The sequence below is a fragment of the Micromonas commoda genome, chromosome 12, assembly GCF_000090985.2.
Source record: "Micromonas commoda chromosome 12, complete sequence".
NCBI classification, from domain to species: domain Eukaryota; kingdom Viridiplantae; phylum Chlorophyta; class Mamiellophyceae; order Mamiellales; family Mamiellaceae; genus Micromonas; species Micromonas commoda.
Genome location: NC_013049.1, coordinates 644,716 through 665,393, shown reverse-complemented (window position 1 = coordinate 665,393; position 20,678 = coordinate 644,716). Strand labels below are relative to the sequence as shown.

The 20,678-nt window shown below is 66.2% G+C and overlaps 5 protein-coding genes across 5 annotated transcripts; 3 read left to right on the top strand and 2 right to left on the bottom strand.

Moving 5' to 3' along the window:
• Positions 1-8,838: 8,838 nt before the first annotated feature.
• Positions 8,839-11,821, top strand: MICPUN_109264 (carbohydrate-binding module family 20 protein). The gene has a single exon (XM_002509263.1). The coding sequence runs from the start codon at positions 8,854-8,856 to the stop codon at positions 10,222-10,224; it is 1,371 nt and encodes a 456-aa protein (XP_002509309.1). The 5' UTR covers positions 8,839-8,853; the 3' UTR covers positions 10,225-11,821.
• Positions 11,822-13,576: 1,755 nt separating this feature from the next.
• Positions 13,577-16,141, top strand: GWD3 (alpha glucan water dikinase; the record flags this gene model as incomplete). Its single annotated transcript, XM_002509262.1, has 2 exons — positions 13,577-14,605; positions 14,819-16,141. The coding sequence occupies 2 exons, from the start codon at positions 13,577-13,579 to the stop codon at positions 16,139-16,141; spliced, it is 2,352 nt and encodes a 783-aa protein (XP_002509308.1).
• Positions 16,142-16,291: 150 nt separating this feature from the next.
• MICPUN_103416 (predicted protein) lies at positions 16,292-18,063 on the bottom strand (the record flags this gene model as incomplete). Its single annotated transcript, XM_002509024.1, has 2 exons — positions 16,292-17,024; positions 17,276-18,063. 2 exons carry the CDS (start codon positions 18,061-18,063, stop codon positions 16,292-16,294), a joined length of 1,521 nt encoding a protein of 506 aa, XP_002509070.1.
• A 70-nt stretch (positions 18,064-18,133) lies between these two features.
• Positions 18,134-18,406, bottom strand: MICPUN_63040 (predicted protein; the record flags this gene model as incomplete). The annotated part of the gene is made up of 1 exon (XM_002509023.1): positions 18,134-18,406. The coding sequence occupies one exon, from the start codon at positions 18,404-18,406 to the stop codon at positions 18,134-18,136; it is 273 nt and encodes a 90-aa protein (XP_002509069.1).
• A 985-nt stretch (positions 18,407-19,391) lies between these two features.
• Positions 19,392-20,675, top strand: MICPUN_87372 (predicted protein; the record flags this gene model as incomplete). Its single annotated transcript, XM_002509261.1, has 2 exons — positions 19,392-19,919; positions 20,004-20,675. The coding sequence occupies 2 exons, from the start codon at positions 19,392-19,394 to the stop codon at positions 20,673-20,675; spliced, it is 1,200 nt and encodes a 399-aa protein (XP_002509307.1).
• Positions 20,676-20,678: the final 3 nt, after the last annotated feature.

Sequence of the window (20,678 nt, the reverse complement as noted above, 5' to 3'; positions counted from 1 at the left end):
AAAGCGTCACCCGCCGAGGAAGGGTTCAAGTGGAAGAACCTAGCCGCCAAGCTGCGACTGGACAAGAACGAAGCGGTCAAGGAGCTCGCCGCGAAGTATGCCGAGATCGAGTCCGTCAGGGCTGAGCTCAATAGACGCATCGAGGCTTTGGAGTCTGGAGCCGACGTCGCCGCCGGCGAGGCCAAGATGCTCTCTTCCGACCTCACTGAGATCAAGAGGCAACTCGCCGAGAAGGATGCGGAACTTCAGGAAGCTCTCGCAACCGCTGATGCGCTCCGCGAACGCACCGGCATGGGCGAAAAGGAGGGTTTCAAGTGGAAGGAACTCGTCTCCAGGCTTCGGCTGGACAAGAACGAGGCTGAGAAGAGCTTCGCGCGCCGCGCAGAGGAAATCAAGCAACTTCGAGAGGAACGCGTAAGGCTTGAGCAGAACGCCGCGGCCGCCGTCGCCGAATACGAGTCCCGGGCTGAACAGCTCCGCGTGGAGCTCGCGGAGGCGAAGGACCGCGCGATTCAGGCCGAGGCGAGCAGTATTTTCGAGGTTCAGAGGGCCCAGGCGTTAGTGGCGGGCAAGAGAATCATGGAGAAGGCGCTGGAGGATAGACTCCGCGAGTACGACGACCGCGTCATTGAGCTCGAGGAGGCCATCGAGATCGCGGAGGGGATGGTCGAGGCGGCGCAGGAGAACGCGACCGAGCGCGAACGTGCGCTCGGCGCCAAAATCACCGAGCTCGAGTCCCTGCTGGCGGAGGAGCGCCGTCGCATCGAAGCCGGCGGGGCCTCCCCCCCCGCCGAGACGCCCGAATTTTTGAAGGGCGGGACGAAGATCCTGAAGCGGAGCAAGGGTGACAAGTTTGTCAGCTCGTCCGCCGAAGCCGAGGTGGCCGAGCTCACCTCGCAGCTCGAAGCTGCCGACGAGGAACTCGACACGGCGAGGACGCGCGCGGCCGAACTCGAGGACGAGCTCGACGATGTCAGGGCCGAGCTGCTAGACGCCAGGGTCGCCGCAGAGGCGAAAATCGAGGATCTCGGCGAAAAGCTCGTCGTCCTCGAGGCGGCTGTCGCGCAGCAGCGAGACGCGTCCGTCAAGCTCGCCGCGTTTGAGGCCATGGCATCCAGCGCCGTGGAACGCGCAAAGGCTGCGGAGGCGCGCGCGGACGCCGCCGACGTCGTCCCCGCCGCGGAGGCTGAGGCGCTCAAGGCGGAAGTGGCCAGGCTCGAATCGCTCCTCGCGGACAAAGCCGCGAAGATGGCGGAGACGCTGCAGACGCTGGAAGTGGAACGGTCCACCGCGTACAAGACCCAGTGGAGCGGGGTCCTCGGCGTGTTCAACGGCGTCGTGGGTCTGGGTAAGAAAGCCAGGGAGGCGCCGTCCGTGAAAGAGATGGCGGGCAAGCTCCGGGACATCCTTGACGACATCGAGGGATCGCCCCGGGAGAAACCCGCCGAGCCCGCCGTCGCCGCGAGGTCCGAGGTGCTCAGGAGCGTGGACGACGACGAGCTGAAGAACATCCTCGCACAGCTCGAGGACGCGCGCGATCGCGTGATGCAGCTCGAGCGGTCAAACTCCGAGACCGAGGCTCGACTCGCCGAGGCGCTCGCCGAGGTGGAGACCTTAGCCGCCGGTGGCGAGCGGTGGCAAACGCAGGCGGCGGCGGATGACAAAAAGTCGAAGATGATGGAGCGCGCTTTCAAGGTTCAAGAGAATGAGATTCAGGAGGCGCTGTCCCAGATCAACATCCTCCGCGCCGAGCGCGAGACCGCCGAGCGGACTGTCGAGAAGCTCACCGCCAAGCTCGCCGCGCTCGAGTCCGCCGACGCACCGGTCGACCAGGAGACCCAGGACAGGCTGGCGTCGCTCACCGCGGAAATCGCCGAAAAGGACGCGAAAATCGCTTCCCTCGAGGAACTCGAGCAGGAGGTGGAGACTCTAACGCTGACTCTCGGGGACAGGCAGCTGGAGCTCGAGGCGGCGCGCGCGGAACTCGCCGCGGCGGAGGTTGCCGCCAAGGGCACCGACGCCGAGCTCGCCTCGGTCAAGTCCCAGATGACCGAGCTCAAGTTCCTCGAGGCTAGGCTCGCCGAGGCGAAGAGGTCGGCGGCGGAGGTGGAAACCGCGGCCGAGTCCCTTCGCGAGAAACTCGCGCCGCTCGAGGGGGAGCTCCGGTCCGTTCGATCGGAACTGGACGCGACGGTCGAATCCGCGGGCTCGCGCGAGGCTGAACTCGTCGATCGCATCGTCGAGCTCGAGACGCAGATCGAGGCGATGAGCAAACAGTCCACCGCGTCGCTCGACGAAAAGGCGAATCTCGCGGCGAAAATCGAAAAGGTTAGCGGCGAGTACGCCGCCGAGAAGGCTGCCGCGGCGAAGGCCAAGTCCGAGTTGACGAGAAAGGTCCAATCGCTCACGGCACAGATCGAGGAGACCCGGACGCGCGCCGAGGCTGACGTCGCGGAGCGGAGAGCGGCTGCCGAGCGCGAGGCGCGTGCCGAGGTGGACAAGGTAAAATCCGATCTCGAGCGATTAAACGTCGAGCTCGGCGACGCGAAAACCGCCGCCGCGACCGCCATCGCCGCGGCCGAATCGCGCGAGCTCACCCTCACGCGCCGGATCAACACGCTCGAGGAGGAGTGCGAGCAACTGAGAGTCACCGTCGCGAGAGCCGCGGCCGTGGAGGAGACCGAGGGCGAGGAGTCCTACACCGCCAAGCTCACGGGTGAGCTCGCGCTGGCGAGGGCCGAGCTGAAGGAGATGCGAGCGGCGTTTGAGCTCGTACAGGAGGTTTCCGACGAGGCCGTCGCGGCCGAGCAAACTCTGCTCGCCAGGGTCGAGGAGCTCGAGGCCCGACTCGCGGGCTACGACGACGCCGACGTGTCCGTCGACTCCGGCAGGATCGATGAGCTCGAGGACGCGCTCCGGACGGCAAAGGCTGAGCTCGCGGCGGAGCAATCTCTCAGGGCGGAAACCGAAAAGTCTCTCACCGAGCGGGTAGAGAGCCTGAAGGAGCTCGACGCGGCACGCCGCCGCGTGACTGAACTCGAGTCGCAGCTCGCCGCGGTCGAGTCCGAGGGCACGGCGCTGGACGCGGCGACCGCGCGCGAGATGGACCAGATGAAGCAGATGATCGAGTTTCAGGATGAGCAAATTTTGGTCGCGGTGGACGCCCTCGATAAGAGGGACGCGGAGGCTAAGCGCGCCGCAGAGGATGCCGCGGCGAAGCTCGCGGACGTTCGCGCGCTCGAGAAGCGCGTTGAGGAGCTCCAGAAGGCTGCCGAGAAAGAATCCGTGCGCGCGAAGATGATGGAGCGAGCCTTTAAGGTGCAGGAGGAGGAGGTCCAGGACGGCTTGGGCCAAATCAACGCCCTCAGGTCCGACCGCGAAATCGCGGAGCGAGAAGTCGAGACTTTGAGGGCGCGGCTCGCCGCCCTCGAGGCGTCCCGGCCCATCCCTCCCGGGAGCCCCGCCGACGCGCCGGATGCCGACGCCATCGCCGAGAAACTCCAAGTCGCGGAGGCTGCACTCGCCGCCAAGCAGGCTGAGCTCGAGCGGACCAAGGCGGATGCGTCCGCGGCTCGAGCGCTGGCAGAGCGGCGCATGGCCGCGGTGGTGGATCGCTTCCGCACCGACCTCGTGGCTAAATCCGACGAGCTCGAGAAGCGCGTCGAAGCAGTCTTCGCCAGCGAGGAGAAGGCGGCCGCGGCCTTCGCGGCGGAGCTCGCGAGGAACGCCGCGATGCTCGCCGAGAAGGACGAGGAAGCCGTCGCGCTGGTGGCTCGAATCGAATCTCTCGAGGAGGAGGCTGACGATTACCGCGAGCAGCTCGCCGTGCTGGAGGTGGAGCTGGAGGTGGCGTACGCCGCCGCCGACGATGAGGTGGACGACCTTCGCGACAGGATCGACCAGCTGCTCGAGTTGGTGCGCGATTCCGACAAGGAGCTCGAGCAACTCAGGAGTCGGTCCGAGACGGCCGCCGCGCTCGCCGGCGTCGAAAAGACCGACGCCGAAAAGGCTTCGGACGACGAGGCCGAGGCCAAAAAGGTCGAGGCTCTCCGTGAGCAGATCGCGTCCCTCGAGGACGCCGCCAAAGCCGCCGCGAAGACGCTTCGAGCCGCCGAGAAGGAGCGCAGCGTCTCCGAGGAGATGCTCCGTACACGAATCGCCGAATTGGAATCCGAGCTGGAATCGTCCGGCGCGGCGGCTGACGAGGAGATCGCGCGGCTCAAGACCGAATCCGCCGAGATCACGGCCAAGCTGGAGGAAACGGAGCGCCGCGCGCGAGACGCGGAGGAATCGTACGCGGACGCGCTCCGCGTCGCCGCGGAGGAGAAGGATGCGCTCGAGATTGAAGTCGGCCGACTTCGTCTCCGAGCCGCCGAGCTCGAGGACCAACTCGCGGAGCGGGACGACGAGCTCAGGGCTCGAACCGCCGACCTCGACGCCATCCGCGTCGAACTCACCGACGCTCGCGCCGAGCTCGCCGCGAAGGCGTCCGCGCTCAGAAAGGCCGAGGCTGACGCAGCAAACGTCAGGCGCGACGTCTCAGCCGCGGGCGACGGCGCCGTCGCCGCCTCGTCCACGCTGTCGTGGCTCATCGGCGGAATGTTCTCCGACGGGGAAGAGTCTACCGACGCGTCCGTCGTCCCGAGCCTGGACATCGACGGACCCGCCGCGTGGGCCGCCGAGAACGCCTCGTTGTCCATGTCCGCGCGCCTGGGCATGCTCGTGGACAGCCGCCGGCGCATGTTAGACGCCGCGGAAACCGCGGAGGAGCGCGACGCGTTGGAAGCCGAAATCGCGGCGCTCGCGGTACGGAGGGACGAGGTCGCCAGGCTCGAGTCCGAGCAGAGCGAGGTGGAGGAGAGGCTCAGGGCGGCGAAGGAGATATGGATGGAGCAGGAGCGTAACCTGCGCCAGCGCATTCGCCAGCTGGAAGCCTCCGCGGAGGTCGCCGCCAAGGCTGAATCGGAGACGAGGTCCAAATCCAAGGCTAAGGATGAGACGTCCGCCTTCTCCGACTCGTTCATGGAGCGCGAGGCTGCGAGCAAGGAGAGCCTCAGGATCCTCGCGAAGGAGGCCGAAGCCGCGCTCGCCAAGCGCGAGGAGGAGCTCAGGCGTCTCCGCGGGGAGAAAGCGCAGGCCCTAGCGGATGCGGCTAAGCGAATCGAGCAGCTCGAGGATGACGCCGCGCGGGCTCGCGAGGCGGTTGCCGACGCCAGGACCGACGCGGAGCGCCGCGAGCGCGAGGCCAAGGCTGCGCAGCGAGTGTGGGCCGAGTTGGAGGCGACCCTGAGGGAGCAGATCGAGGCGTACGAGCAGGAGCGCGTTCGCCGCGAGGAGGAGGGCGGGTTCTCGGACGACAGCGCGGAAGATGGCGGAGGCGGCCGGCGGAGCGGGTCCCGGAGGATGGACAAAAACGATCCATCCGGCGGGTCTCCGGGCGGCGACGCCGCCGAGCTGCGCGCCGAGGTCGAGCAGCTCTCCGAGGCTCTCAGGCTCAAGGAGGCATCCCTCGAGTCCCTCAAGCGCGCCAACGCGGAGATGACCGAGCTCGCGCGCGAGCGCGAGCTCGCCTCCGCGTCCGCATCCTTCAAACCCGCCGCGCCCGTCATGGACCCTGCTCTGCAGCTGGAGATTGACGAGGCCCGCGCCGAGGCTGCCACCCTGCGAGAGGAGCTGGAGCGTAAGGACCGCGAGCTCAAGACACAACTCGCCCGCGAGCAGACGCTGAGCGCCGCCGAGGCTAAGCTCAAATCGCGCGTCACCGATCTCACCTCGCAACTGAAAGAGGCTTCCAAGGGATACGACGCCGAGCTCACCCGCATGAACGCCGAGCTCGCGAGTTTGCAGACGATGCTGACCCAACGCGAGGAGGTGTTCGAGGCTATGCAGCAACGGCTCAACGACGCCGTGGAGTCCGAGTCGCAGAAGCGCAACAAGGAAATCTCGGACGCGCGGGGGGAGATGTCGGAGATGCAGGGTTTGCTCGAGAAGATGGCCAAAGACCTTCAGGCGAAAGCCGCCGTCGAGTCTGAGCTTCGCGAGACTCGCAATAAAATCCGCGAGATGGAGTTGCTGGTTGACGACAAGGAGCATCTGGAGCGCGAGACGGAAAGTTTGAAGGCGGAGCTGGCCAAAAACTCAGATGCACTCGATCAAGCCGTCGCCACGGTCGCCGTGCTGGCAAACAGGCTCGCCGAGACGTCTTCACTCGCGGGTTTACCCCCGCCCAAGGAACTGGTCACCGGCATCACGAAATCGCTCCTCGATAACCTCACCGGCAACAGCGCCAAGGAAATAGAGGCGTCCGTGGAGGCCACCGCGGCGAAGCTCGTCACCGACTCCGCATCCATCGCAGACCGCATCGACGCCATGCTCGCGTCCCGCGAGCGCGACCTCGAGGTGGCGCGCGCCAAGGGCAAATCGGGTAAGCTCGAGGCGAGAATCGCGGATGAGGTTTGCGAGATGCGCTCGCAACGGGACGCCGCGAGGGCCCTCGAGAAGGAGACTGCCGAGGCCAAGGCGGAGCTCGAACTCCTCCGCGCGTCCGTCCCCGAGACGGAGGCTCGGCTGAACTCCCGCATCGCGCGGCTCGAAGCCGAGCTCGGCGATGCGAAGTTTGACCTGGAGGATGAGCGCGTAAACGCTCGAGCGGAGATCGAGTACCTCGAGGCTGAGCTGAGGGACAGGGACGCGAAGGTGCGCGAGACGCAAACGGAGTGGGAAGCCGCGAAGCAGCAGCTCGAGTACGAGCTCGAGGCTGAACGCGCGGAGCGCGCCGACGCCGCCGAGGCGTTACTCGCCGAGCGCGATGACCTTCGAGAGTCTCTGGACGCTCTCCAGGCTTCCATCGAGTCCAAGATTGAAAACGCCCTTCGCTTCCACGAGGAGCAGGACGAACTCCAGGCTTCCCTGGAACAGGAGGTGGCGCAGCTCAGGCAGACGGTGGTGAGCGCCGAGCGCAGGCTCCGCGCCGCGGAGGCTGCCGCGAAGGCTGCCGAGGCTGCCGGCGCCAACGCCGTGGCTGAGATTGAAGCCACGCTACGAGCGCAGCTCGCCGAGACGGAGGCCAAGAGAATCGCCGCATCCGACGATTCGGCGAAGGAGCTCAAACGCGCCTTGGACTCCGTGACCGAGCTCGAGGCTATGTTGGCCGAACGCGAACGCGCGCTCGACGAAACGCGCGCCGCGTCCGAGACGGCTAAATTGGCCGAGACGGCGGAGCTCGAGGATGAAATCGCGAGGCTCAGAGCCGAGGCTGCGGCGTCGGCGGCGCTCGCCGACGTCGACGCTAAAACCGCCTCGGCCAAAGTCACCGAGCTCGAACGCGCCCTCAACGCCCGCGAGGCGGAGCTCGCGCAGCTGAGGACTCGCCTCGACGGCGACGTGGAGGCTTCGGAGAGGCGATGGGAGAGCGCCGCGGCGGAGGCGACGCTCGTTCGCTCGCAGCTCGCGGACGTCAAGCGCGAGCTATCGGATGCGGAGTCGACGCTCCAGCGAAAGGAGCTCGCCGCCGCCGCCGCCGCCGCCGCCGAGGCCACCTTACGCGAACGCCTCGCCGAGGCCGAGACCCAACGCGAGGCTGCCGCGCTCGCAGCCTCCGAGGAACGCGACGCCTTCGAGGCTGAGGTGAAACGCCTCGAGAGGGCGCTCTCGGACGCGGAGGCTCGAGCCGACGCCGCCACCGCGGAGGCTTCCGTCGCCGCCGACGAGCGAGTCGCCGCGATGGAGGCGGAGACCAAGCGCCTGCGCGCCGCGACCGCGGACGTCCAGGCGCGGATCGAGGCCGAAGCCGCGGCGTCCTCTGCCGATCGCGACGCCAAGTCGGCGCAGGACTCGCTCCTGATCGCCACGCTGAAGCAGAGGCTCGGCGACGCCGAGGCATCCGCCGAGGAGCTTCGCGCGGATCTCGCGGCGAGGCTGTCGCTGATGACGGAGCGCGTCGGGATCCTGGAGGCTGAGTTGGATGGTAAGAAGGGCGAGCAAGAGGAGGTGGAACGATTGCGCGAGGAGATCGTCGCTCTCGAGGCGTCCCGCGCCGACGAGGTGGAGGAACTGGAGAGGCAGGTGTCGCGACTGATGGCCTCCGGGGAGAAGGAGGAGGAGGTTCGCGCGCTTCGCAAGAAAATTGACGAGATGGCCGCGACCATGGAGTCCACGCTGGGCGAGATGCGACAGGTCGAGGACTCGCTCCGCGCCAAGCTTCGCGCCGCCGAGGCGGACGCGGTCAAGGGCGAGCGCCTGTCCGCCGCGCGCGAGGAGCTCGAGGCTCGCCTCGCCGACAGCGAGGCCACGCTGGCTGCCGAAAAGTCGCGGCTCACTGCCGAGGCTGAAGCCGCGGCCAAGAGGGCCGACGCCGAAGCCGGCGAGCTCAGGTCGAAGCTCAACGCGCTCAAGGAGACGCTCGAGTCCAGGGACGTTGCGCTCGCCGAGGCTAACACCACGGTGGAGGCGCTTCGCAAGGCTAACGACGACCTCGAGGCGAGGCTGTTGGGCATCGAGCGCGACCGCGACGCCGCCGCGATACAGCTGGCTCCCGAGATTGTCAAGCTCCGAGCCGAGGCTTCCGCGCAGGCTCAAAAGCTCGCCCGGGCGGAGGAGGCGATGAGAGTGGCCAAGGAGGAGGCCGCCGCGGCGACAGCGAGGGCCGAGGAGGCTGAGGCGGAGGCGGAGAGCCTACGCTGGCAGCTGCTCGCGCGCGACGAGCTTCGCGCCGCGACGACGGAGATTGAAGCCAAGACAGTGCTGGCCAAGGCTCAGGGCGCCGCGCCGGAGTCGGCGATGGGCGCGATTCGGGACGAGCTCCGCCGCAGACTGGAAGGGCTCGAGAAGGACGCCAAGGCGAGGGAGCGCGAGATGTCCGCGCTCAAGGAGGAGGACGCCAGGCTCAAAGCCCGCGTCGCGGAGACAGCCGGGGATGTGGAGAGATCCGAGCGCCAAGCCGCCGCCGACGCCGAGGTGGCCCGACTCAGATCCGAGATGTCGGAGCTCTCCGCGAAGGCCGAGCAGCTCGAAGACGCGCTCGCCGCGAAGGAGGACCTCGTGGCTAAGATTCAGGGCGAGATCCCGGCGCCCGCGCCGGCCGAGCCGCCCGCCGCGGAGCCCAGACTCTTCGAGCAGCCCGAGGATGAGCGGTTCGTCGTCGTGTCGGCCAACGCCGCGAGACTTGAGGTACTCCTGCGACGCCGCGAACGCGCGCTCGCGGAGCTCCAGAGGCTCGAGACCGACGGCGCCACGGTATCGCCGGTGTTGCAGTCGTATCGCCACGAGATTCAGCAGCTCGACGCGGAGGCTGCCGAGGTGCGGGCCGAGCTCGCCGCGAGGGACGAGGCTGTCCTCGAGCTTCGAGGTCGCCTGGACGTCGAGCTTAACCTTCTCGCGAGGGAGAGCGCCAACGTCCGCAAGCGCCTGCTCGAGTCCGCGCCGTCCACCGGCATGCCCGCGATGGAACCCGAGAAGGAGCAGAGGCTCAGCGATACCCTCGACAAGCTGCAGACGGATCTGCAGACGGCGGAGGCCGCGTCCACCGCCGCGTTTGAAAGGTTGGACCGGTCCATCGGCGCCGCGGCTGAGGTGAGCACGGGCGGCGGCAAGCTCATGCCGTGCAAGTTCGACATCGAGTTTGTGACCAAGCCCGGACAAACCGTGCATGTGGTGGGCACCTGGTGCGACTGGGACGTTAAGCGGGGTTTGGAGCTCAAGTGGTCAGAGGGTCACCGATGGGTGGGAACCATGCCGCTCAAGCCGGGATTCAACTACGAGTACAAGTACTGCGTGTTGGAGAGGGTGGAACGCAAGCAGCCCGGCGACGCGCCGCCGTACTGGCCCGATTATGGTTTCACCGAGCCCACGTGCATCACGTACAAGCCCGGCGAGGTCGCCATGGTGGTTTGGCAAAAGGGGAACAACAAGGCTGTGGCGCTGGACAGCAACGTCGTCAACGAGGGAATCAAGCACGTGTACTGCAAGGACGAGTGGATCCCGGATCCGATGAACTCGCCCATCCAGCTCATCGGCGAGGATGGCGAGGTGGTGCAGACGGTGGGGAGCACCAAGCTACTCGCGCAGTGCGTTAACAGGGCGGATGAGGCCCTCGCGGAGGCGAGGGCGACCATGGAGGAGGTGATGCGCATCGCGTCCGAGACTCTCGGCGCCGCGTCAATGTTTGGACGCATCGACGACGACGAGGACGACGACGACGAGGACGACGGCATTGACCGCGTCTGATGGATAAACGAATCATAAATATGCTCAACAGCATTCTTTAGACTCTTTGCATGTATTACGATGCTAAAAGTAATCTTCGTATCTTCGTACTATCTTCGTATTACCGCGAATGATCAACGGGAAGAAACGACGCCGGTGACGTTCAGGTCGTTTGCGCTCACCTCCATGACCTCTTCCTCCCTAGCATCCGCGGTGGTGTCCCGGGTGACGATGCCTATCATGGCCGCGTCCGAATCCACGGACGCCAGCGGCGGCGTGACAACCTCGGACTCCCCCGCCGCCGCGGTCCTCTCCAGAGACTCCGCAGCCTTCTCCGCCGCGGGTTTCGGAGCCATGATGGTCGCTAGGATGCCGTTCCAGACGACGCCCGCGCTGGCCACGTACACAGCCTGCTCGTCAACGGGGATGGCTGCGAACTGGAAGCCCTGAGCGGGGATCCAGAACATCAGGTTTGCCTTCATCAGCCCCGGCAGCCGTTGGTGCAGCGTGGTCATCACGGTCGTCAAGCTCTGCCCCTCCACTATGCCGGTGAAGATGAAAAAGCTGGGCCAGTACAGCAGCGGGATCGCGATGAGCTGGTTCACCCCAAGCGGGCAGATCAACTCGCTGAACTTCTCAACTCCCGGGAGAAAGCTGAGCTCAAACGAGGTGAAGGACGGGTCCGCGAACGCCCCCGCCGACGAGAACGCCGAAGACCTCGCCGCGTCCACCACCTTGGGCATCAGATAGGGATCCAGCCCCGGGAGGTACTGGCCCCTGGACACAGCCTCGATCATGGCTCGCATCTGTATGTCAACCTGCTCGGGGATGATGGCTGTCGACCAGTCGTACGAGTTCAGCACGTTGAACCAGTGCGGCTGGAAGAGACCGCCGTAGCACGTCGAAAAGACTATCGTCTTGGCGACGTCGTCCCAGTCCGCGCGTCGCATCCACGGCGCCGACATCGGCGACAGCTCGAACCGCTCCTCGTCGCTCATCGCCGCCTCGTCAACCTCGGGCGCGTCCTCGACGTAATCCCAGTCCGGGGCGCACGTCCCCGTCACCTCGCACGCCGCGGTGTCCCTCAGCCGCATAGCCTTGAGCTCCGGAGACTCGAGCGCGCACGACGCCGCAGCCGCCGCGGAGGACGCCGCGGGTCCGTTCACTACGTCGGGCCCGTTTGCGAGAAAATTCGCGTTTTCGTTTTGCACCAAGCGAGCGCACCGATCAGCCGCGTCTCGCACCGCCCTCCTCCGCTTCCACTCCGTTATGAGCCTGCTGCCGACGGAGCCGACGCCCGCGAGGGTCGCGATGACCCCAGCGCGCTTGATTTCGGCCTGGATCGTGTCCGGGGCGCGTTCGGCGGTCTCCTTTAGGACGTCCTCGTCGGTGAATCCCGCGGCGACGAGCGCGGCTTTTATCTTTTGGCGCTTCTGATCGAGCTGGAGGCGCTCCCGTTCGCTCATGAGCGTGGACTCCGCGAGCTGTCCGGCGGTCTCCGCGACGATACCGCCGGCGACGGCTGCGAGGAAGAGCCGTCGGCGGCTCACCGTCGGTTTCTGCACCTGCACGGGCGACGACAGCGGCGCCTCCGGCTGCGAATTTCTCCTCGATCTCGACGCGTCGACGAAGATATCTTCCCCATCCTTCGACGCTCCCGCCGAATAGGCCGACGCGGAGACTCCGTCGCCGCGTTTCGGGGCGTTCGCGTTCACGCCGGTGTTCGACCCGCTTCGATCCAGCCGGAGCCTACCCTCGTCCGTCGGGCCCGTCGCCGCCGCCCTCCACGCGACCGCGACGCGGGACCGGCGTGTCGTGGATCCCGGACGCGGCCAGCGATCGCGGGTTGCCGAGCCGCGGTGAACGCCCCGAGCACCGATCCCGGCGCACCCGCGCGCCGCGTCGAGTCCCGACGCCAAAACCGTCCCCATAGCGCTCGCCGCGGGCTCGAACGAGATCGTTCGGAGCCCTACCCCTGCAAGGGTCCCGTGGCCGACGCGCTCGGAAATACGCGGCAGCTCGGCCGACGTGGCACTGGCGGTGACCTGGCGATTCGGCCACTCGGGGATTTGGCGCCAACGTGGGTCCCGAAATAGAAGAAAGCTAACTGAATTCCATAGGGAATTCGCACGCAATTAGCATGGTAAAGCCAATTGGCCCCCAGATGTATGGTTTGCAGTGGGGTGCCCACCGTCGAGCAAAATTGGATGCTCAACCCTATCCATCGTGTCGCTGAACGTTCAGTTCCTTGGTTTGAAACTCCCGGCTGGTTCTGGGAAAGTCCGTCCCTCAAGAACGCAGCTTCGATTGGCTTCCAGCCACTCGCAGCGCATCCGCTGCTCGACGAAACCCCGCGCGCTACACCACCGCGCTACACCGCACGACCGAACCAAGGTCCGTGCCCCACTCGGAACCCTCGCGACCCTACCCGACCGCGGTAGTTCCCTCGCGGCCGAGCTCCGAGAAAAGAAGATGTTCGCTCCTTCCTCTCTGACGCAACAAACGGCCGTCGCGGGCTCCTCCGCCTCTGGCCTGCGCGGATCCAAGGAGATTCGCGCCCGAGCCGCGGCGCGTCGACCCGTTCGCGTCTCCGCAGTGGCCACCCAACAGATTGGAAAGGTGAGATTTGACCCCCAAGGCAGCCACCATCCTAGGCGCCCGCTCTCATCCCCGCTGGGTTAATCATAGTCCAGCTCGGATGTTGGATCTTTTTCGCTTTCCGCTGACATCCGCTGACGCGCCGTGCTCCTCATCCATCCTCCACGCGCAGATCCGATTCGATGAGGTCGCCAACATCGACCACAAGGAAGGCGACACCCACACGGTCGGTTCCGTCGACATGAAACGCGTGGACTACCCCGACGGCACGCGCGTGGTGAAGATCACCACCCAAGGGCTGGGCGATAACCTGGAGCTCCACTGGGGCTGCGTCTTCGACGGCGCCGACGGCTGGGCGCCCCCGCCGCAGGGAGCCAGCGCGACCGGCGGTATCAACGACTTCGGCGACGGCATCGCGAGCCGCACCAAGATCGGCGGCGACGGCGTCACCTTCACCTTCCCCCCCGGCGTGGGAGAGAACGTCGAGCGCATGGTCGGCATCGTCGTCAAGGGCGAACTCTGGCTTCACTCCGTCATCGGCGACCTCGTCATCCCGCTCAAGACCCCGAGCGGAACCGGCGTGCTCAAGTCCCTCGCGGACGGGGAGAAGGCCCAGTCCGGCTCGTTGTACGAGCGCTTCCGCAGGGTGAACGACAAGCTCTCGGAGGCGGTTCAGGCGGGTCCAGACGGCGCCGCCGCGGTGATGGCGACGCTCCGTCTGTCCGCGATGCGACAGCTGCCCTGGTACGCCGGCGGCAACTACCAGGGCAAGGACATGGCCCACATGCAGGAGATGGTGGCGTCCCGCGTCGCGGAGGCTTCGAAGAGCGCCGAGAGCGGCATGGCTCGCCAGCTCTTCCGCATCGCGCTCTCCACGCTCCCCCGCGGCGGCGGCAACGGCGACGACATCCGCCTCGGCATCCTCCAGATTATGCGCGAGAACGGCATCAAGGAGGGGCACCGCCCCGGCATCGAGGACGCGTTCATCCAGCAGTGGCACCAGAAGCTCCACTCCAACACCACCGTCGACGACATCTACATCTGCGAGGCGTACCTCCACTTCCTTCACACCGGCGTGTGGGAGGATTTCTGGACGTACCTGTGGGATAACCACGGGCTCACCAAGGACGACCTGGCGGAGATGAAGGCGGGCTGGAGGACGGAAGGAATTCACGGCCCTGCGGAGCACCTTCCCCACATGATCGACCCGATGAAGCACTTCCTCTGGATTCTCAAGATCACCCACGGCGGCGGCAGCATGGACAGCGCGATGGACTTTGCGCACGGCGTCCTGCCCGGAGATCTTCAATACGAGATCCGCGACATGCTCGACAACAGGGACGCGCCTTGGGTCCCCAACAAGATCGTGGAGCTGCGCGAGCGCCTCGCGGGCGTGTGGAAGTACGGCCCGGACTGCAACCGCGACGTGGTCTTACTCGACATCGCCATGGAGAAGTTCTACCGTCAGCGCATCGAGGCGATGAACACCGCCGGCATGACCGCGGACGACAAGCTCGGCGCCCTCGAAGCCGCCGTGCGCAACGTGTGCATCGGCGGGGATTTCGACCGCATGCAGATGGCGCTCGAGTTCCTCCGCAAGGCGAACGGCCCGGCGGAGGCGAACGGTGGACTCGTCCGGTGGTCCGCCGAGTGGGGCAAGGCGATGGACGCGGCGTTGGACAACGTCGCCCTGGCCATGGAACACCACATGGACGAGCTGTGCTCCTACGCGCAGCGCCCGGCGTACTCGATCGGCCTCAACGCGGAGGTTGACTTCGCCTACCTCGACAACTTCGGCGAGGAGGTGGTCCGCGGTCACTCGATGTTTGCCGTGTCCAAGATGATCGGCGAGGTTCGAGATGAGATTCGCGCCGCCGCGGGCCGATCCCCGTGGCTCATCGTCTCCAACGGCTCGCCCGAGATCTCGCTCCACGCGGGCATCGTGCAGGTGGTGCCGCTCGCGGACATCCAGGGCCAGGATTACTCGTCCAACCCCATCGTCGCGCTGACCGCCAAGCTGGGCGGCCTCGAGGATATTCCCCCCGGAGTCACCGCGGTCATAACCGCTTCGCCGGTGGACCTGCTGTCGCACATCGCCATCCGCGCGAGGCAGATGAAGGTGCTTCTCGCCGCCATGCCCGACCCCGGAGGGTGGGCGGAGCTCATGTCCATGTCGAGCGAGGGCGTCAAGATCGACATCGTGGGCGAGGAGGTCATCGTGAAGAAGTCCGAGCTCGGTCCCGCGGCGGCGGCTACCGTCGCGGGCCCACCCACCGGACAGTATATCGAGGGCCTCACCATCACGCCCAGCGCCAACTGCCCGGTTTGGCTGGTGGAGCCCAAGGACTACGCCGACGGCATCGTCGGAGGCAAGTCCAAAAGTCTCAGTAACCTGGGCTTCAGCACCACGCTGAGCACCTACGCGATGATGTCCGAGACCATGCGCGGCGGTGACCTCACCGTCCCCACCTCCAACGCGCTTCCCTTTGGATCTTTCGAGAAGACTCTGAGGGCGGACGAGGACACACTCGAGAAGGTCGCGGTCGCCACCGCCGCCGTCGCCGCCGCGGACGACGCGGGCGACGCCGACCTCCGTCGCGATGCTCTCGACGTCCTCCGCGATATCATCGTCTACAGGCTCAAGATGCCGGCGGATCTCAAGCCCGTGCTTGAGCAGGCGATTGTCTCCTACGGCGGCATGGCCACCGTCGAGGGCGTTTGGAGGGCGATCAAGAAGGTGTGGGCGAGCAAGTGGAACGAGCGAGCGTACCTCAGCCGAAAGGCTTGCGGCGTGGAGGAGGAGGAGCTCTGCATGGCGACGCTGCTAATGGAGCTCGTGCCCGCCGAGTACTCCTTCGTGCTTCACACCGCTAACCCGGTGACTGGCAACCAGAACGAGGTGTACGGAGAGATTTGTGTCGGCCTCGGCGAAGCCTTGGTCGGAAACGAGCCAGGAAACGCGCTCTCTTTCACCGCGCAGAAGGTCAAGGGTTTCCCCCACGATGTTCGCTCGCTCCCGTCCAAGCCCGTCGCGCACGTGGCACAGGCGAACACGCGCACGATCATCGCGAGGTCCGACAGCAACGGCGAGGACCTCGAGGGTTTCGCCGGCGCCGGACTCTACGACTCGGTCGTCGTGGACGAACCCGAGCTCAAGCCGGTGGCGTACGCAGACGAGCCGCTGATCTGGGACGCTGAGAAGCGAAGTGCGATGATCCGCAAGCTCGCGGAGCTCGCGGTGGCGATCGAGGTGGAGATGAAGTCGCCGCAGGACATCGAGGGGTGCATCGTGGGCGAAAACTTTTACATCCTCCAGTCGAGACCACAGGTTCTCCACTAGCTTAACGAGTGAGGCGGAGTGACGGAGAAGGCTTTGGAGAGAGGGTGAGAGGGGGAGGAATACAATTGTTTGGGGCGTCTAGAAGGAGAAGCTGTGTTTAATACATCGTATAATAATCATCAATCTCAACACCTCGCGAACGCCCGGTGGTCAGCCCCTCGCCGGGTTGACTCGCAACTTGTTACTTGCCCGCGTCACCCTCACCTCAGCCACTGCTGGAGCCTGGTCCACTGTGCCCTTACCTTTACCCCCCAATCGTTCGGCGAAGTACGGCCACGACCTAGACAGGTGCACGTGCGACCTGCCCGCGATGAGCGCGAACCACATCACGCCCAGGCCCCACGGCCAGTTCGTACCCTTCAGCCCCTCGTACTGGGTGAAGGTGAGGAACATGCGCATACCCACGTAGTTGGACACCCCCATGCCCACCGCGTACAGGACCTCGGCGAGGTGCTTGACCGTGGGGCTCACGTGCGGACCGGAATCCTTCCCACGCAACAGGACGATGTTGTAGGTGAGATTACCCATCTCCAGGACGGTGCCGCCCACGAGAAACTGCCCGAGTCCCGCGGGCACGGTGAAGAACACCAGGACCCCCGCCAGCGCGATGCCGTGGTGGAGGAAGAACAGCACGTCGTTCCTGAAGATCCACATGTCCTTCATCATGAAGCCGAACATGGCGTACAGCCACACGCGCTCGTGCTGTTTCGCTTCGCCCATCGGATCCGAGCCCCATCCCTGCGAGAACCAGCGCTCGTCGTAACCCGTGAACCTCCACGCCGACCACGCAAAGTGCGGGTAGACGAAGAGCTGGAAAAGCATGGCGACGAAGAAGAGGTAGAGCGGGACGCCCTCGACGATCTTGCGCGAGTTTGGCAACGATCTGAATAGCAAATTCGCGGCGCCAGACAGTACGGATGCGGCGGCGAGCCCGCCGACGTGGGGGCGGATGGCGTCGACCCACATGGCACCAGACCGCGCCGAGGATGTGTGCCCACGTGGCTGCAAAACCTATTGACCTCGCTCATCGTCCAACCGTAACCGTTCTTTTTTTCCAGCCGCATCGCGGAAAAGACAATTTCTGAATTTCCAAAAATGTAGACTAAAACTCCATAGGGTGCCCACGCTCAGCACTCGCCACCCTTGGGCAGGTCCAGGGGCAGGTACCCGTACTGCCTGAACGCGCCGTCCCCGAGCTCGGGAGTGAACAGCACCCCCCTGTACTCGCCCCCGTACCCCGACAGGAACGCGTCGCCGCTGTCGGAGTTGTACTTGATGAACACCGGCCCCGGGGGCGGATCCACCGGCGCTCCGTCGACGTCCAGCCCGTGTAAACGCCCTCGGGGCAGACCCAGGTCCGCGGTCCACGCCTTGAGCGCGAGCAGCCCGTTCTCCGCGTCCGGGGCGCAGATCCCCATCATCACCCGCGACGACGACGCCGCCAGCGCCCTGCACGAGGCGCGGAGCGGCGGATGCGTGCACCACGGCGAACCCTCGGGCGTCGACTCGGGCGCGAGCGACCCCGATCGCTGGTCCCTGTCGAACCGGTTCAGCAACCTGTCGGCGTCATTTTTGGGGGGAAGCGAGGCGCGGTCGACGCCGTCGGCGATGAACCCGGCGGGCGGGCCGGCGGGAACGGCGGGAACGAACCCCAAACGCGTCGCGAAAGGGTCGGACGACGACGACGACGCGACGCCGCCGCCGCCGCCAAACGGAGATTTGGATTTGGATTTGGCGTCGGCGCCCAGGGTGTCGAGCGCCTTGAACGCCCCGGCGTTGGTGAACTTCTCCTTCGTCTCCACCTTTGAATCGTCGTCCGACGTGGCGTATACGCGGATCGCCCGCCGGCCTTGCTTACGCGAAGACCTGGACGGCTGCGCGCGAGCAGCGGAGGCGACGGATGCCGACGCGGTGGCCATCATCTCGTCTCACTGCTGCGCTTCTCACTGCTGGAGACGATTCGCTCGGACCTCCCGAGGATCTGCGCGTGGATCAAGCGCTGTCGTTCGGCTCGGTGGACGATGCCGATTTGGCCTCCTGCTCCGCCAGCGCCTTCTTGGCGAACTCGCAGCACTTGTTGTACCGATCGATGTCGGGCTGGCACCGCGAGTGGTCGATCGTGGCGCCGGAGACCCTGGACTTGTTGACGGGGAGGCGCGAGATGCAGACCTGTATCTCGCACGCCAGTCGCTTGCACTTCTGCTCGCAGATGTCGGCACCCTCGCGGATCTTCGTTCGCTTCTGGTACACGAAGCTCGCGGGCATGCGCTCGGATATGGCGAGAGGTGGTGACCAAACCCCGGAACTTATCGCTTCGGAGATCTCCGCCCTCGGTCGCGGCGGTTGATTGAGTCACTATCAAACGAGGCGCTCCCACGGCGCGCACATCGGGCGCGCTGGGGCGGTTCCGGCCATGACATCGGCGGATTCGGATTCGGACATCGACGCCGCGCGTGGCTTCGACGAGGACGAGCTCGCTACGTGTGTCAGGGTGCTCACGCTCCTCGGCGGGGGCGCCAGCGCGAGAGGCGGCGGCGGTGCCGACGCGAACGATGGCGAAAAGGGCGGCACCGCCGACGACGCCTCAACCGCGGGCGTGCACCCGCTCTTCCACCACAAGGCGCACAAACAGCTGAGGGTGGCGCTGCGACCCTTACTGACCACGATAGTAGGTCAGCTCGGCAGCTTCGGCAGGGATCCCGCGGCTTACAAGGACGCGAAGCAGGCGAAGAAGGACCGCAATCGGAGAATCATGATGGAGCGCGCGGCGGACAGGGATGCGAAGGATAAGACTCGGATGCGCGCGGAACGGCTGGCGAGGCTCGCCGCGCTGGAGCGCGGACACAGCGAGGTTCTGGCGCTGGGCGAGGCTGGGCGCGCGTCGGACGTCGGCGACCGGGACGGCGACGGGGACGGGGACAGGGACGGGGACGGGGACGGGGACGGGGACAGCGATGGGATTGAACCCGGCGAGAAGGCGCCGTCGGTGCCGCTGGTCCCCGACGGCACGTGCTCCGGGACGTTCCACGACGAACCACTAAACCCAAACGGCGGCGGCGGGGACGGGGACGGGGACGGGGACGGGGACGGGGACGGGGACAGCGATGGGATTGAACCCGGCGAGAAGGCGCCGTCGGTGCCGCTGGTCCCCGACGGCACGTGCTCCGGGACGTTCCACGACGAACCACTAAACCCAAACGGCGGCGGCGGGGACGGGGACGGGGACGGGGACGGGGACGGGGAGACCCGGATGCTGAACATACCCCGACAGTGCTACGTGTGCAAGTGCCGGTACCGCAGGCTCCACTCGTTCTACGGCTCCATGTGCCCCGAGTGCGCGGGCGTCAACTGGCGAAAGAGGACGCAGACGGCGGACCTTCGCGGTCGGGTGGCGCTGGTCACCGGGGCGCGCGTCAAGATCGGGTACCGCATCGCGCTCAAGCTGTTGCGATGCGGGGCGGCGGTGGTTGCGACGACGAGGTTTCCGGTGGACGCTCGGGGACGTTTCGAGAAGGAACCCGACGCGAAGGATTGGCTCCATCGGCTGACGGTGGTGGCCATGGACCTGAGGGACCTGCCGGGACTGGAGCGGCTGTGCGCGCACCTGGCGAGCGCGCTGCCGAGGCTGGACGTCATCGTGAACAACGCGTGCCAGACCGTTCGAAGGCCCCCGGCGTATTACAGGCACCTGCTCGAGGCGGAGGCGGAGGGCGCGCGGCGTTACCTGGGGTCGAGTCGCTGGAGAGCCTCGGGGCTCCTCGCCGGCGTGGGCGCCGGGGTCGAAGGGGACGGCGACGCGGGGGTCGAAGGGGAGGCGCGCGCGGCGGGAGGGTGGGGCGAGAACGGCGTGGGGCTGTATAAGGGCGCCGGGTGGATGGCGCCGTCCGCGGCTGCGTCCCAGTTGGAGCTCATAGAGACGGACTCGATCGCCGGCGCAAAGCAGTTCCCCGCGGGAGTCCTCGACGTCAACGGTCAGCAGGTGGATCTGCGCGATAAGCACAGCTGGACCATGCGGCTCGGGGAGGTGGAGACGCCGGAGTTGCTGGAGGTACTCGCGGTCAACGCGGCGGCGCCGTTCGTGCTCAACGGGAAGCTCCGCGCGCTGATGGAGCAAACGGCGGCGATGGGCCCTGGCGAAAACGCAGACGGCGCGCCCGGCCGAGCCTTCGTCATCAACGTGTCCGCCATGGAGGGCAAGTTTTACCGGTACAAGACGGCGAATCACCCGCACACGAACATGGCGAAAGCCGCCCTGAACATGATGACCGCGACGGCGGCGGCTGACTACGCCGCGAGCGGGATCTACATGAACGCCGTCGACACGGGTTGGATCAACGACGAGAATCCGCTGGGCACTGCGGCGAGGATCGCGAAGCAGCACTCGTTCCAGACGCCGATTGACGAGGAGGACGCGGCGGCGAGGTGCGTGGCGCCGGTACTGGAGGGCATCGATGAAATGTTGCGGCTGGGAAAGGACGCGCCGGTGCCTCCGTTTGGCAAGTTCTTCAAAGACTACAGGGAGAGCGAATGGTGAGAC